The sequence below is a fragment of the Anser anser genome (assembly GCF_964211835.1).
Source record: "Anser anser genome assembly, chromosome: 13".
NCBI classification, from domain to species: domain Eukaryota; kingdom Metazoa; phylum Chordata; class Aves; order Anseriformes; family Anatidae; genus Anser; species Anser anser.
In genome coordinates, this window is record NC_139734.1 from 5,310,327 (window position 1) to 5,327,442 (window position 17,116).

General features: G+C 39.4%; 1 protein-coding gene across 24 annotated transcripts in view; it reads right to left on the reverse strand.

The window, feature by feature from the left end:
• Window positions 1-13,750, reverse strand: part of AMMECR1 (AMMECR nuclear protein 1) — a 107,108-nt gene extending 93,358 nt beyond the window's left edge. For 5 of the 24 annotated variants that reach the window (XR_014571975.1, XM_083797413.1, XM_083797412.1 and 2 more), the window contains exon 1: window positions 12,968-13,390. Coding sequence is in view for 15 of the 24 variants with exons in the window: in XM_083797413.1 (XP_083653539.1) it covers window positions 12,968-13,139 (172 nt within the window). In the remaining 9 variants the exon portion in view is untranslated. Of the gene's footprint in view, window positions 1-12,967 lie in introns of all 24 variants that reach the window. The other 19 variants (XR_014571970.1, XR_014571974.1, XR_014571976.1 and 16 more) reach the window with 13 other exon arrangements.
• Between the last annotated feature and the right edge of the window lie 3,366 nt (window positions 13,751-17,116).

Sequence of the window (17,116 nt, forward strand, 5' to 3'; positions counted from 1 at the left end):
GTGAAAAGCTCCTCATCATAAAGTTCAAACTACTTGATGGCGTCTGGATAGAAATCCTTCCTTTTCCAGCTGTATTATCTTTTTCAGTTCTAGGGAACCTTCAATATGTGGCTCATAGGCAACAGACAAGATGAGGAGAATCCAATTAGTTCCTTACTCTCTGTAATTTATGAACTGTATTCACCAGATGATTAATTTTCATATATCTCATTACATTTATTAACATACAAATGCATTTAAATTTCTTATTTATGAGCTTGCACATCACTGCCTGTATGCTGGTGGTACAGGAAAATGTAGCTCTGTGTTATTTTATTGGGAACTTGTTCTGGCTATCAAGCACTGAAAATGTATTGCGATGTTTGTATTTCAAACACTGCAAGAGAATTTTAAAATCCAAGTAATTTATTTATTTCAGTATACTGCTTGGAAACGTCCTCTATTTTTTTTTTTTATTCTAGCAATTTTTTACTGATTTTTCTCCTCTACCCCTGACAATTAAATGCAAAATATTAGGTCATGTCCTTTCAGGCAATGGAGTTCATGCCTTTATATATTAAGCACTTTGTAAGTACACTGCCTTTTTTCAAAGAAAAAAATCTTGAGGAAATAGGTTTTCCTCTTCCAGCGGTAGTTTCACTGTTTTGTTTATTTGTTTTTGTTTGTTTTTATTTCCCCCTTTTGTTATTCTGCAGAGGTACTCTGTTAGGATTTGGTGCAGACTTTTTAAATCAATGGGAAGGTTCCTGCTGACGGTGGTGGACTTTGGATGAATGCATTCTTTCCCGTGTCTGAACCAGCCTCAAAAGCAGGGGAAAGATCCCAAGCATTCACAGCTGAGCTATTCTGATCTCAGATGTGTTTAGCATTAGTATGAGAATGAAGAACGTGGCAGGGGGACCACCCCATTTTTCCATTTTTCTGTTGTGCCAGGCCAGGTGTGATGTGGTAGATCCAGGAGCCTGATCTGACAGTCCATGGAAATTCTCCACTGGCAATTTGCAAGCAGTGCTTGGCTGCCTGGTGCTGCCTGGGCGGTGCAAGCTGGGCAGATCTTGCCCAGCCAGAGCTCCGAGCCACCTCCTGGGGCTGGCCTGGGAAACCTCCCTGCGGAGAGCTGCACGAAGGTCTGCAGCAGGGCAGGGGTCCTCCTGCTGCCCAGTTTGCTTTATTTTCAAATGCCATCGGAGTCTGTCTGGTATGAAACAGTGCTGCATGTCTGCACCCATGCAGACCTCACTGCATAGCTTCTACTTGACTGGAGAGATAAAAATAATCCCTGACATAAATCAACTTTGTTCTGCCTCAGAACATAATTTAAATACCTTCTCCTGGCTGCTCTCCGCTCATTTAAAAGCAGCAAGTTCCCTTTCTGGCCTTCACACTCCAGTCCTAGAAAATGGTTAATGAGGGGCCCCATCACAGCGAGGCAGAGATGCCACTGAGAAGGGGCACAAGCAACATCAACTAGAACACGGTGGCAGGAGGCAGAAAGGTTAGAAAGCCTCTTGAATATTTCCTTTCCCATGATTATAGGGCCAAAATGTTGCTTGAATTTAGGAATAGAACTGGACAAAAATTTCCAATGGTTTTTAAATTCCTAGAATCACAGAGTTTTGAAAGCACTGGGACCATTTTTGAGATTGGGTTGAACTAAAAAAATAAATTCAAGTGAAATAATAGGAAAAAAAAAAGATTTTTTAAAAAAGTTTTTAGAGAAAAAATTTTAACGTATGTAAAAAGAAACTTTTCATCTTTGAATTCCCATTTTCCACTTCAAAATTAGTATAAATTAAAAAAATACTTATTGTTCTAAGGAGACACTATTCTGATAATATTCAGGTGACTTGTGAAAAGTCGTTTGTTTACACCTCTGTTAGGGTGTAAGGACACAGCTCCTCTCTTCTGCTCACCAGAAGAGCGTGTGACCGTGTGTTAGAGCATGAGCCTTGTGGCATACCCTGCCTGGGCTCGACTCCTGTTCTTTGGGATGAAGCTGTGGTGTGCAAGGGCTTGTGAAATCATCAGGCTGCACAGCTCAGCACACACAGAGTAAATGCAACCTTATCAAGTCACAGAGCTTTCCCTTATACTTCGTGTTCTTGTTCTTCTCTTTCATCTTCCTTCTTCTCTAGTCAGCCCCAGCTCATTTCCAATAAATACAGCATATAACATCATTTTCAGGTAGTCACTGGATGAGAACTCCACATGCCCAGTCAGACTCACCCTTTTTCTCAGGCTGATCTGGGCAATTCAAAGTCTAAAAGTTCAGATCAGGGGTTCATCTACCATCTACCTTTTTTTTTTTTTTTTTTTTTTTTTTTTAATATTGACCCTGCATGGCTGACTTGGAATTATCCTTTCAGATTTTAGGAAGAGTTTTGCTCAGTCATCATTGTCACCACAACGCTCTGGGCCTTTGGAAGCTCAGAAAGCAGATAGTTTCCAGGAAAGGAAAGGCTCAGCAGACCTTTCCTAAGGGAAGTAGATAAGGAATGAAACTGCTGCTGCATGTCTCCAGTCAGAAAAACCACTTGAAGACGCATGTGACTCTAAATCTGCATGTTGTCCCATGGATTCCTGTCTACTCTTACAATGGGCTTTTGCTGTTGTTGTTTGATGTGTTTTAAAGAATACGTTTATAGCGTTGATCTAGTAGCTAAAATCTTCACCGAGAGGGAGGCACTATGGATATTGAGAAACTATTACTGAGATCTAGCCTGTGTGATCAACACAGCTAATAAAAGTTTGCAATCTGAAGAGATAAAAATGAGCAAAAAGAGAGAAGGGAATGCTGTTGGTGCAGTTTTGCAGATGGAGTAGGGGCCAAGTCTTCATTCTGCAAAGTATGGAGGCAGAACCTGATTTTTAGCACTTCCAAATGTGTACATTTCAACATATTCTGTTTGATCCTGGCAATGCTTTATGCCTACGCATTTCTAATTTTAACTGTTCTGATTTTTTTTTCTACTATAAAAGAGGGGGGCTTTTATAGATTCTCTTCAAACTGCTTTACTTAAATACAGAAGAGCATCTACATTCTCAGCAAAACATCAGATTTTCAGTTTGTGCATAGGTATGTGTTTTTTGTTGTTGTTGTTTTTTCTTTTTGTCTGTTGCAAATTTTCCATGCAGTTGTTCAACTGTACATGTCTAGCATCAAGAGGAACAGAGTACCAGATTTAGGTATATTGGCTGGTTGTACTAACTTTTCAATACAAAATAACAGGGTTGTTTATTATATGGCTCCAAAGTAAGAGCCTTATTCTGGAAGGGATATTTCATTGGCATTGAACTGAAAACATAGGCATAATGCAAAGAAACTTAAAATTGGCTGGGCTGTTTGTGGATGCCTGTGTTATTCAGCATTCATATCAAAATCCGTGTGTCCAGCACAAGCAGAGTAATGGGACGAGACCTTTTCCCAACAGTATAACCTTTAGGACAAGTTCTAGCAGTCAAGCAGGAAATGATAAAAATAGTACATTCATACTGCTTAACTTTGTCCAGTGTTACGGTAGTAGTTTGAATTCAATGATACGGAGTATGAAGAGGTTTAGTCTTCACACATGCCTTGACACACTCTAGTGGCAGAAACTTGCAGTGCCATTTAGGCGATGGAGTCCAGTCAAGTCGTTTTCTTTTCCATGTGAAGCAATAGTTACAGCAGTTGAAAATTCTGTTGATCATTATTAAAAGTAATCTAGCAGTTCACAAAGTACTCTTCCAGTCCTGTGCTTTTATATAACTTCTATTTCTTTATATTTTTTAATACATAAAATACTGACTCAGGGATTTCGCTTGTCTGACATTTGTACAGTTTTGAACAATACACCCTGACCTAACCGAGTCAGTGAATTATGTCCACAATACGTATGCAATATGTCAAAGTCAATAAACAGCAATTATCCACAAGTCCTAAGCGCTTGTCCTTTAATGGTAATGGATGCAGATCTTGGGCAACCTCATCTTTTAACCAACCATCATTAAATGGTAAATCAATAACCACATCAAAAAATGTATTTATAGCTAAGCTCCTAAACTAGAGGTTTTGCTTATCACACTAATCGTAAATGATTCACTGTTTTGTCTTCTGAGAAGACATAATGGACCACTTGGCTGCTTCAGTTCTGTCTTCATTTTTCCCCTCATAGAGCTGCCCTGTGGCAAAAGCCCTCAGATAATGCAGTAAAGTATCCAAATATGTGCTTTCTCATCACAGCAGTTAGATAGCCCTACCTATGGCAAAGTGTTTCCTCCAGGATCAAGAACTTGCTGTTGCAACACTTTTGGCTTAGCTGTGGGCTACTACTGATCCTCCAGCCGTGTTGCTGTTGCAGTTTGTCTCGCAGTAGGGTGGAGTATCTTTTTGTTTTTTATTGCAATTCACACTAACAAGGCTATTTTGCAGAGCACAACTCAAAATTTCCCTTCCTCAGGAAATTTTGCTGTTTTGAAACATGCTTTTGATTGCATCACAATGGAAACAAAATCTCATTTTCCGCAAAACAGAAAGAAGAAACATTTCATTCCAATTTCCATGTTTGAATTCGTTATTGTTGCTTATACAAACCAAGTAGATTACATGTATCTAAGGCTCTGCCTGTTCCTTCCTCATTACTCTCTATTTCAGGAACTCCTTTCCGCTGCTTAACATGAAGCACTCTACGGTGCCCCTGTCGGCAGGGGGTGCTCTATGTACCTGTATTTCCCGTTCTCTTTCAGTCTCTTTTTGCGAAGGATTTGTACCCATTTCCATCTGACATTTGGAGCCACTGCCATCAAATTTTATGTTAGACTTTATTTTGCTCAGCCATTAAGTAACTTTCAAGTTGCTTTCCGGTTATCTGGATATAAAATAGTCATGTAGATGAACTGTCTCTAGCTCCTCTGCCTCTGAGGCTTTTATATTTTGATTTTTTAAGAACGTTTCCTGTTTATATGGGTAAGTTGCTTCAATAACAGTATATCTAAAAGTTCTGTCTAAATGCAAATACTTATATGAAAATATGCCTTTCCCTCAGCTCCTGAGAGATGCTTGCTTTAGATTTAAGAGTGAGTAGTTTTTAGGCTGGTGTAACTCTTTATGGTGTATTGGTGTAATTATTAGAAAGACGCTAACCCAAAATTAGAACCGGTGTGAACAAGTAAATATCCCGTTGAAGTCAACAGGAATAGTGCCAGTATATACTGGGAATATATAGACCTTGCTTTTTTGCATCCTCATTTGAACTATTGTCCTATAATAGCATGGTCAGACTGGATATATCATAACATTTGTAGTTATGTCATAATAATTTTTTAATTATTAGTGAATAGTTCAGTTTTAGAGTTTTTTTTTCCTTGTTCTGCTGCCAGGTTCCATGAGAACACAAGCTGTGAGCTAGATCGGAGCTCTGAATTCTTTTTTTCTTTGGAATGGACTAGGCGCTTCCAATTCCAGGCATCTGTTATGTTTTCATACATACCTACATGCAGCCCTATTTGGGTGATGCACTATTGTTTCTCACTGCTTTGTAGTGACACAATTAGAAACAGAACAGCATTGACCATTCCCTGTGCTGTCTCGAGAGCCATGCTGCAGGTTGGCATAGTTGAGAGGACGTGAATTTGGGACACAATTCACAGCTCAGTTATTAAAAGTACCACTGTTCAACATACGTCTCAGGTATCCCATGGTTACAAATATCCTTTTACTTTGCTGTTCGTTCCTTTTGGATCTAGACCCTAATGCAATTAAAGAGGAAACCAAGTCATAAGAAAAAAATAAGAAAATGGTGGATGAGTGAGCATCCAAAGAATACCGCCTTGACGAGGTTCAGTCCTCAGTACCCATGGAGGCAGCAGGGGTTAGCCCAATGCCTGGGCTTTGTAAAGCTGCAGCGTGGAGATTATCTCCTGGCGTCACTGTTGAACTACACAACTGTTGGCAATTTTTGTGCTTGCTTTGTCCATCTTTCCATTTTAAATTGGTATCAGATGACTCTATAATTTATTTTTGCATCTACTTCAAGCTCACATTAAAAATTAATGAACATTTGAGTACTGTATGTCAGTGTCTTAAAAGTCCCCTGAGGGCATTCCTTGTGGGGAAGGGGTCTTTTTCTAAGACAGAGAGGGCCAAACTCAGAGCAGAAAGTCACAATGTACAGAAGACTAAAGAAATTGAATAGTTTTAGTGGAAAATGGGAAAATATGTAACTAAGTTTATAACTAACTCAATTACGTTTAGGCAAATCATCTCAGCTACACTGAGGATTTATGTCCTCTGGTGCAGTCAAGTGAATCTGATTGTCCTGCACTCAGAGCCAGTTCAGATTCCAAAATAATATAGCTCTTGTCACTGGCAGTTTCATAACTGAGAGTGTTTGACAGATTCTTCCATCTGGTATGCCCAGGAACAGTGCAGATTATACTGTCCATGTTATCTGTTATTTCATCTCAAGGTGGGAAACGAAGATTCCTTCTGTCTTCCCTTTCCCCTGGACAGTGAAGATGTTCTTTATAAGCATCACCAAATAAAGATATTTGGGACTGTGAGACTCCAAGCTTTGTGCAGCTCTGGTTCCATTTTCTTACTACAAGTTACTAATCTTAGGAGACTTAATTTGGAAGTTTAAAATAGTTCCTCCTTCTGTTTAAACAGTTTGGTTGCCTTGATGAAAAAGCTAAGTTTGTGTTAAAATTCAGGGAAGGCTTTATAAAAATGCATGGAGATTATACAGGAGGCCAGTGTACTGCAATCTAAAAACTCTGTGAAGTGGCTCATTTGTTTTCCCCGTGATTCTGTAAAGTCACTAGATAGACAAACACATTATGTAGATAGAGAACTGGAGACAGAGGTTATGTGATGCCCAAGGCCATTCAGTGAGTCAAAGCTGAGCCAGGGTGAAGTTCCCATTTTAGTGTGCCTATTAATAATACCAGCACAGACAAACTATGTGAAAGGACTAAATTTGAAGCTTGTGTGCTATCAGCATGCTCTGCAGGGCTGAAATATTGCTTGTTTCCATCTAACGCTAAAGTGGTCGAATTACTAGAGATATATATATATATATGACTAGATCACTGTCATATCTGAAGGCCTTATCATACTTAACGGTAATAATCTCTTTCCTCTTTTCCAGCTGAGGCCTGTTGTTTTTCCTTTGCAAACAGAAAAATGTTTCATTTGAACCTTTTTATGCCTTTGGCTTTTGAGGACTGAAAGGTGAATACTGTGTCTGGCATCAACATAAGGTCACATCATAACCTGTTCAGGGTAAATGTGAGACAGTGTTTGTGAGAACAGAATTTTACCTGCATTTTTATCCTTGTTAAGAGTGATATTTACATTTAGTAGATGGTTGGTGCATTCAAATATTGTATTCTTTGAGTTTGTATACTGTATCTAGCTTTAGATAAAGTTAGTGGCTGTGGTCTCTAACAGGTGGTGGTAGAGGAAATGGTGTTACCTAACCAGGAGAGGTTGGAGTTAGGATCTGCAGTATGTCATTTGTATCTGCTGGTGACTTGCCTTACTGGTTTAGGCTTGAATTTTCAAGAATGAGCACATTTTTAGATGCCTTTGCTAATAGTTCTCCTTAGGATTGCTGGCCTGATCATCATATGTACTAAAACCAAAGTCAATCAAGAATCAGCAAAGTTAAAGAAATGTCCACCAGAGCTGACTAAAGAAAGGTTAACAGATGTGATGGGGAAGTTAAGGAGTCTTTCACAGCTGTGTTTAACTGGAGCCAGTGTTTAGAAATACAGAAGACTGTATCAGAGATGGTGACTATCCTGCAGTCTGCAAAGCATTATCACTGAATTCATGAAGCTGTAATGACAACTGTTTGTTTTCCTAACTAGTTTTAAGCAATATTATTTTTAAGTTTTAAGATTCAACTAAGTCTTTATACAGGTAACATTTAAAAGTATTCAGCTTACCTATTTCAACAATGTTTTTTTATTTCATGGCAACAATTTAAGTATTTTTAATGCCAGAGATCTAGTCTTCTCATCCAGTGGATTTATTTATTTTCTGTGCAAAATTCTGTGTAAAATTGCCCAGTGACTGCAGATGAACTGTTTCTTGTAGCTTTGTTTTATGTAGCCTTGGACATGCAATTTTTAAATGGATCTCTTTGATATATTGTACTCCCTATTGCTGCTGTGGGAGCTCACCGCCGTGCAGTCTCAAGATAATATAAGTACTTGAATATTGTGGAATTTGCAGTGACTGATTCCAGTTTTAGGGGTAGAATTTCAGTTATAAATTGTGCAAGGATACCTTTCAAAAGTTAGTTTGTAAAGAACAGACATCCATTTCTGAAGGTTAACTTGAAGGTTAACTGCAAGAGAAATGCCGATTTGTGTTGAAGGCTGCTTAGAGCCTTCTCTTTATTGATACTGCAGTCTGCATAAAGACTTCTGAAGTGCCCAAGTCTAACTACTGCAGTCTGTATGGCAGCCGTAGTATTTACACAGCAACTGAGCTATGATGCTCTGACCTGGTTTGGCCAAAAATTTAAGCCCTGTTGCTTAAGGTCTGTTGCTTTGGCACCAACCAGTATTATCAGTCCAGATCTATACTACAGTTTCTCTCTCTCATCCATGTGGCATGCAATTTAATTTTGGTTTGGGGAAGTACGGGTCTCATGCTCTCAGTCTTCCCCTCCCTCCACAGTGAGGACAGGCTGGTGGGCTAGCTGGTTGGCTTTTGAGCAAAAGAGGAAAAATCTCAACGTGAAATTAATTTTCAGTATTTGTTTACGCATAAAATGCATTCAGTATACCCTGATCTGTGCAGTCTCTTAACAGATTTCTTGCATTCTTCAGAATATCAACATGAACTAAGTTAGCTCCATTCATCCCTCTCTAACTCAAAGTGCTAGTTCCGTTTGTGTGTCTTAAAGAGGTTGATGTTACCACACCAGTGTTACCTTAGTCTTTGTATGGAAATACATGTGATGTCAAAAGGAGCAACATCTATTAAAATAAATTGTAGCACCTGCCCGTTTGTCCAGGCATTGCATCCAGGCATTGATTCTTAATCTCCTTTATATTGACATGAATCAAGGGTATCGCAGTAACCATAGGAAACAGTCCTGGAGTGATTGTAGCGTTGTAGCAACTTGCAAAAACATACAGTGCTCTTGGTAATTGGTCATGCTCCATCTTAAAAAAGATAGATAGGATTCTTGCTCTCATCTCACTGCTGCAGTGTATTGTCCTAATTCTAGTCGTAATGGTTGATTTATGTCTGTTTGTTCTTGGGCCAACATTGTTATACATCTTAAATAATTCATTTCCCTGCTGGTATCTTTACCAAAAGCACTAATAGTCCCAGCTCATTGTTATGAGAGGTTTTCATCTTTCTGGAATGTGGGTGACAAGAACTTTATAGTATCCCAAATAGGGACTCAGTCATACTTATAGGGTGGCGTCAGTGCAATCCTGCCTCTGGCGTCTTTATCTTTAGTGGCACACTGTAAATATATTCTTGTACTATTCACTTTTTGCTCTTTGAAACCAGTCCCTCAACCAGATTTAGTAGAATCAGTCAGGTGCAAAGTAACAGCCAGGAAGAGTGAGACTGTTCCTTCTATTTTCCTGAAGGGCTCAGCCGTCTCATCAGGTTGTTGCAGTGTAGAAAGTTACTGCATGTCACTGGAGCCACTGAGAGTTAAAGGTACTTGGAGTCTATTTATGAGTAGTGCAGGATTAATTTTTTCCCCTGAATTTTCAGCTAAAATTGGAAACAATGAAGTTAAAAAAAGTCAGGTGAAGAGAATATAACTCACTAATTACCATGACTGTTCTCATGCACAATAACTGATTTATAGTAACTGTAGTGTATGTCTGAGGATGTCATTAAAATTGGAGGGACCTGATTCTGTGATTGTTCAAGTGAAGGAATAATTATGCTTTTGACTCATGTTCAGCCTCTAGAACAAGTTCTACTGTAAATCAGCATGTGTTCCACTTTAGCCACTGCCCTTATTGATATCCATTAGCCCTTTGTATATACTTTTCTCTAGGCAAAGACCATCAAATCTGAGTTATGGAGTGCCTGGCATCATTGCTGCTGCTGAATTATAAATTAGTACATTTACAGAGTCAGTTAATCTTTAGTATCTTGTGTGTGGCTGATTTAATGTATATGCACCAAAAAAAAAACCAGCACAGAGAGCTGCTGTCTTCTCCTAGCTTTTCCAGATTTCACAAGCCCCAGGAGGGAGTGCAAGCCATTCAGTGCTCTTTTTTCTAAGAGCATGAGGCAGGGCCTCAGCCAGGAGAATGTGGACACGGAGATGTACATGCTGTTACCTGGGCTAGGAGCTGTGTGGGCAATGGGTGCTACCTGCAGAGTTTCAACAGCACCTCCACCTGATCAGGAGGTGATTTCTATCATTTCTTCCAGTCAGCCTCTCTTCTGCTCCACTGCTCCCTCTACAAGAGGAGCCACGTCTGTCTTTTCAGGGACAAGGCCTGCATACCGAAAGTGGTACCCCTGTCACACACCAGCAACAGCATTGGCCTCTGCTCCTAGCTGAGGTGGCTGCTATTCCTGGTCCTAGTCTGAAGATTTTGTGTGGAAGGGCTGTGCAGGAGTCTGTGGGGAGCCAAAATGAACGTAGCAGCACAGCATGAGTGTGGGCTCAGTTTTGAACATCTGGAGAGTTGCTGATCCCATTAACCTCTATTCCTTATCTAACGAAGCTGGGGTTTTCAACTTCCAGAGAGCTCCTGTATGCAACAGTTTGTTTCAAAAATAAGAAGTTTATATATCCTAGATGGCATCTACTTTTTCATTATTTATATTACTTCCTTTCCAACATTCATTGTGTTTCTAATATTTTTTCCAACAGCATAATTTAGTATGACGTTTTCTAAAGTGATCCCAAACAAGCAGCACTTGAATTGTTATCTGTGGAGGTGCATCACTATAATGAGTTTTATGTTGCTGAAAAACATTAAATTCTGCACAGACTTGTCCTGTCAGTAGACTTCTATTTGTGCTTAGAGTAACTTTTTTTGGAAGAGAAATACGGGATCTAGATTTACATGCATGCCCTGCATCCCGTCTAATGACATAGCAGTTCCTCTCTTAACAGTAAACAATCAAATGCTTTGCTAACCTTTAGCAAAAGCACATCCAGCTGTAATCACCGTTTTCTGCCTGTCGTCTCTGTGAAATGCATCAAGTCTCAAGTTTGCCAGCAAGCTGAGTGCTAACGTTTGGGATCAAGTACAAAATGGAACTGAGGACTAAGGGATTGATTCGTCTGTCTCATCAGACTGATTTAGTATCAGTGACTTCAGTGGCACTGAGACTGAGATCCGCCAGTGGGAGGAGAGAGTCGGGCTCAGAGATCAGTCTGATGCTCAGAGAGAACGTAGTATCAGAGAAAACTGTCTATCAAAACTGACGAGAGGCTTTTGGAAGCAAAAATACCACTTCCAGAGCCTGATCCAAAACATACCGATACCAGCTGGAGTTTTCGCTTTTGGCTTCTAGCGCTCTGTGTTCTAAGTCATTATATTCTGCATGGCTTTGCTATCTTTCATTTGTTTGTTTGTTTAATTCTTTGCATATCGACATGGTAACTTTTCCAATGCTGAAAATTAAGCCTTAAATAAGAATCCAGTGTCTGAAGGTCTTTGTTGCTGAACATAGTGCCCTCAGTCCACTTGTGCATGTTTCCCACATCCCTCCAATCAGTTTTCTAAATCAGTCAAATAACATTTGCAGGCTGGAAAATGAACAAAAAATTCTCCCTTGGAGAAAGGTAAAGATTGAATTAACTCCTAAAATATTGTTTGGGAGGATGTGCTAACTTTTGCTTCTTCTGCAGACTGTAATACCAAAGCATTTTCATAGGCAAGAATGGGGCTACATTTGTCCAGTGTGTTCTTGCCTGTCCTGGCAGCAGATACAGATAGCTTCTGATTGCTTCCTCTATCTGAAGGCCTCCTTACCTCAAGTGCAAAGTCAGGCTTTCTAAAACCTCTCAGCAGAACAACAGACACCAAGTTGTAGTCAAAGATTTGGATGCTGTACATTAAACCCTCAGGAGGTTTTTCTTTTTGCAATCATCATACCAGTAATCCTGAAAGGATAAAACAATTCAGTTTCTCTGAGAAGCCTCAAGTACAGGAAAGGACCAGAAGAATCCCTTCTCCAGTTTCTGTTACCACAAATTCCCAAAATTTGGTTTGTACGTTCATTAGAAAAGAACTGTGTTAATCTTCCTGCAGTAGTATGTATAAGTAAAATATTCTTAGAAGTACTTCTATAAAACAGTATGTCCTGTAAAACGGGAATCTCACCATTCTTGCAGAGCTTACTTCATGCATTTCTGTGAGCCTGTGTAGGAAGAACTGCATGATAAAACCGATTCATTTTTAGTACAACTCAGTCTGCTGCATTGGTTTTACAGCATATTTGTCTTTGTAATGTTAGCACACTGCTATGTGGCAGCTTTAAGGTATTATAGCAGAGCCTGTGCACAAGAGAAGATATGTATATAATTGTAAACCAACAATAGCAGGTCTTTTTATAATGTTTCCATCGGCAGTACATAAAACAAGTCCCTGATTTGAATTATTTGCTGAGCTAAATAATGAGACTAACAATATACCTAAAATAGGGAAGATCAGGCAATAGAAATACCCACAGTTTCAGTCAGGATTAAAAATTACAGATCTCTAAAAGATGCTAAAATGTAAGTAAAACAAACAACCCCTGGCACTGATCAAAATTAGTGTCAGTCACTGATTTCTAGAACACACAAAGAGACGGTGAGTATAAATGTGTTACTTACAAGTGCTGAGGATTTTAGGGAATGAAAATGGAGACCAGGAGCTGGAGACTGCCTGCCATGCCAGCAGTGTTGATTTGGAAGCGATGGACACAAATAAACGTTCAGCAAAGCTTAAAAAACTGCAATGCAAGGCTAGCCAAAAGTGTCCATGTCCTTACCGTGCTGTGGCTGGCAGGCAATCCGTGTCTGGGAGCCTTCAGTCCCTCTAATCAGGCTCCGGGGATTTTGTTTGCAAGAGAGATTGTCCTTTAAGTGATCAGTGCAGGAAAACAGAGAAATAAAGAGAAATGAGCAAATTGTACAAGGCAAATAGCTGCAGGTCTTTAGCATGCTCCCTGCGTTTTCCTAAGCTGCATCTGCAGTAGAGAAAATATCCCAAAAATAGCTCAGGCTGCCAATGACTTGCTGAAACCTGAGAAAGAATTGCTGAATTTAAAGATCTGGGTTGCTGTGGGTGTATGATTAAAGTGAGAAATTGCTGGCAGGAAGAACCTACGATGAAACCACATGCTTAAGGAGTAACTTGTGAGTTCACTGGTATCAGAACATGAGCTGACCTCTGATTTCCCCCTCCTCCACTCAATGCCAGTTAACCCTTCGGAGTTCAGCATAGAAGAAAGTTCTGCAACAGGAGACTGGAGAGGAAAAACGACCAAAAAAGTTCTTTTCAACTGCAACATGTGTGATGTAGTGAGACTATTTTGTAGCAGTGCCACACTTCATAAATTTCAAAGCAGTCAGGCAAGCTGATGTTTTGCAGAGGTCTTGGAAATTGCACAGTTCTAATTTCTGAAAACCTCTGACTTGTATGGGATGTATGCTAAATTCCTCCTTTAAGCCATTTGTAGTCCCACAGAGTGAAAAAGATTTCAGGTAACGTTTTGCAGAAGAAAGGATGCTGTAACACTTTGAGAATTTTTCTGCAAGCAGTGACTTAAGGACAAAATTTCAAGAATTGCCAGAGTGTTTGTCACAGCCTCGGAGGAGACACTGGTGTCTCTGTGCTGTGCCCAGAACAAATGACAGGAGCCTAAGGACTGCTCCAGGTTGTTCTGGTCTATAGAGGTGGCCCCTATGGATTCCCTGTGCTTACACAGATCGCTAGAGTGTAGCATCCTTCAACCCCAACCCTCAGCTTGCTCCCTGGCACTTTTTAATGTTACTTCCCTGATTTAGAAGAGAACAAGAAGCAGTTGGCACAAAGCTGGGTACATTGGCTTGAAGCCAGTTAAGTTTCCCAAATAGTGCCAAAAGTAATCCTCAGTAACCTATTTAGGTCAGTGTTGAAGCTGCCAGAGCATGGGCTAGGAGCTAGTCCCCGGTTTTCTTTGTACTGTCACTGAAAAGGGAAAGAGCTTTCAGTGCTATATCTGGGTTAGGTTCAGCCACATGGGACTGGGTTATGAGAAGCTGCTGCTTTGGAAAACAATTATGCATCTGAGAAAAAAGGCTGGATATTGCCCTTACTTCAGTGTGCTTTTGTTTTGCCATCAGATTGTCAAGTCATGCCAAACAATAATGGCATCATAAGGAGAACAACATGTATAATGTGCTTCAGCCGCAGAGATGTGTGATCATTCTGGTAGGACTGTCCACGTTAAAGGACAAGCCATTAAGCTATACTTCTTTAAGAATATCTCAGCATTTTATCTTGCAAATGCTGTGTGCATGGGAATATATTTAATATATGCTAGTTGCTGTCGTTTCACACTACAATGAAGTTCTCTGGGGCTAAGGAGTTAGGCATTTGTCCTATGAAAATACAGAGGTAGTTAAGTTGCACATTTACAAGGGCAGAGAATGCCTGGCTGTGACCTTCTCTTTTGCAGGTGCTTTGGAGAAAAACATGCATTTATCAGATCTTTTGGTGTATCTGCAGTTCTGACTGTTCTGATCTGAAGTGTTACAGAAGCTAGAAGAGCAGACACTGCCCGAAGTAGACTGGTCATCGTTGTATTTATATGCCAACAGCCAGTCTCTGAAGTGCTTCCGCTGACCAAAACTAAATGTAGAGTATTAGAAATTATGGCCTAAATAATTATGACTTTCATGGTATAGCATCCACTCCCAGCCAAATAGCAGTAATTACTCACACATACTTCATATTGGTGTATTTTATCTCATAAATGTAATGGTAAGCTCAAGAAGTCTGATTATGAATCTCCTAAAAAGCCCTAATGCAAACCTGTTCCTGTCTTTGAAGCAGCAAGTGATAATACAAAAAAATGTATAGTCACCTTTTTAGTAAGTTAATAAAACCTAAAGTCAATAATAATGGCAGCTAGTGGGTAATTCATCACATGTGGTACGCTGCTAGTGATACTTCAGCATAAGGCTACCATTAGAGGCTAGTATCTGTGTGTTAGTAGATGAGCTATGCATTAAAAAAGGAGATTTTATTTTCTACAAATGAGGTCATTAATTCAAACACTCTTTGTCCTTCCTTTTTATAAAGAGGTTGCTAATGCAACACAATAAAGCCGTGCTTTGTCTCGAACAATGGGAAACTTAGTATGCTGAGCCATTCTCTCTGTTGAATTTCATTAGTGCTGAGAGCTTAGAATATAAATTATACATATGAGATAATGCTTATTTTTATATTTTTTAACTTAAATATAACATAGGGCAAAAGTGAAAAGAAAAGAAGTATGACAGATTTCTGAGCAGAGAACAGATGGGTGGTTTGGCATGGAAGCAAAGACGGTAGCATACATTCATCATTTTTAGAGTGAAACGTGGGTGCTTATGGTGCCTATCAAATAGATGTATGGATCAAGTAGATCTCTTTCTGCTCAATGGGATGCTTTATATCATTATACCTCTAAAATATCTAATACACTCGTGAGAGCTAAATGGTTGGATGCTCATCTTCTTTTCTTCAGTTCAGTTGTTTCCTTAATATCACACGACTTGAGCGCTCTGTAACCTAAGAGCTGTCTTTCATTTTTCCCTTCCCTGGAAAGAAGTAACTGGAACCAGTGCTGTCCCACCAAGGCTGCTGCTGTGAGCCTGTCGTATAGGCAAGTGTGAGCAGTAAACCAGCTGCCAGTGTGTCTGTGAGCACATCAGGATTTGGATTTCTGCATCCAGTGATATATGAATGTTCTTGCCTGAAGGTGGTGGCTGATCTGGAGAAACAAAGTCCCGTTCCTACCACTGCAATTGGCTGACCAGACCAGTGTGGCTGTAAATGAGAACTCCACTAGAGAATCTTGTCGAGCAAAACAAACTGTGAAATGCAAGCAAATGTTTTACACACTTCACTGGGGCAGGATGTCACCAGCTGGTTTTCCTATTAGCCAGTCTGGTGTTCAGGGAACTCTTTGGAGCATGAACTTCAAAGTGGTGCACATGTAACTCACTGAAGTAGGAAAATTCCCAGTGGATTGACAGATTATTATCTTTTAATGACAGTGCTAGAGTTGGTACAAAAAAGACATTTTGTATTACCCAAAACTAACCATGACTTGAAATAAACAGGCCTCACATGGCAGTCCTCATAGAATCGGTGGGAAGGGTACAGTATCTTACAGTACAGCATGAGAACTGTAAGGATGAACTTAGTTGGAGTTAAAAAAGAACAAAACTTACACAAGGGCTTTTAAAAGTCAAAGCAAGCTAATCATTAAGTTAAAAAAATATCTTAGCTAATAGGGTGGAGAAAATCCTTGTTTTAATTACACGAGGGAACATTGACCAAATCCTGCTTCCATTGAAATCAATAGGAAAAAATTTGATTCAGGGTGCTGGATGTGGTCCTTATTAAAGTCATAAACTTGGAGAAGATCTGCTGAAAATGTCTGTTAATGGTGAAATAATTAATGGCCTTGAGAATAAAATAATGTATTATGCTGTCATGAAATGCTGGAAATGAAACGCTCAGTGTAGTAGCTACAAGGGTAAGCTATCTTCTGTTCACCAGAACCTTTTGAAATCTGAGTGGTTGTGCTGAATACGTGTAGTTTACATCAATCCTTTGTTAAATCAGATAAAGTAGTGTTCAGAGCACAACCATAAGTTATTGTTTGAAACAGTTAAGGGCATAATCCCACTTCTTCAATGACAAGGTAGATTTAACTGCCCAACATGTGATGTGTTTCTTTTTCTTACAAAATAACATGGAAAGTTCCATGTTATAAAAAAGAGAGAAAGTGAATAAACCTTGAGTTTTTTTCTGAAATTCTTTTTTTTTTTTTTTCTAATTTAGAATTGAAAAAATTACCAGCATTCACACCAATTTTCATGGCTTTTACCATGTTATCACCAAGTCAACAACAAAATATTTTTAACAAAGTTTATCAATGCAG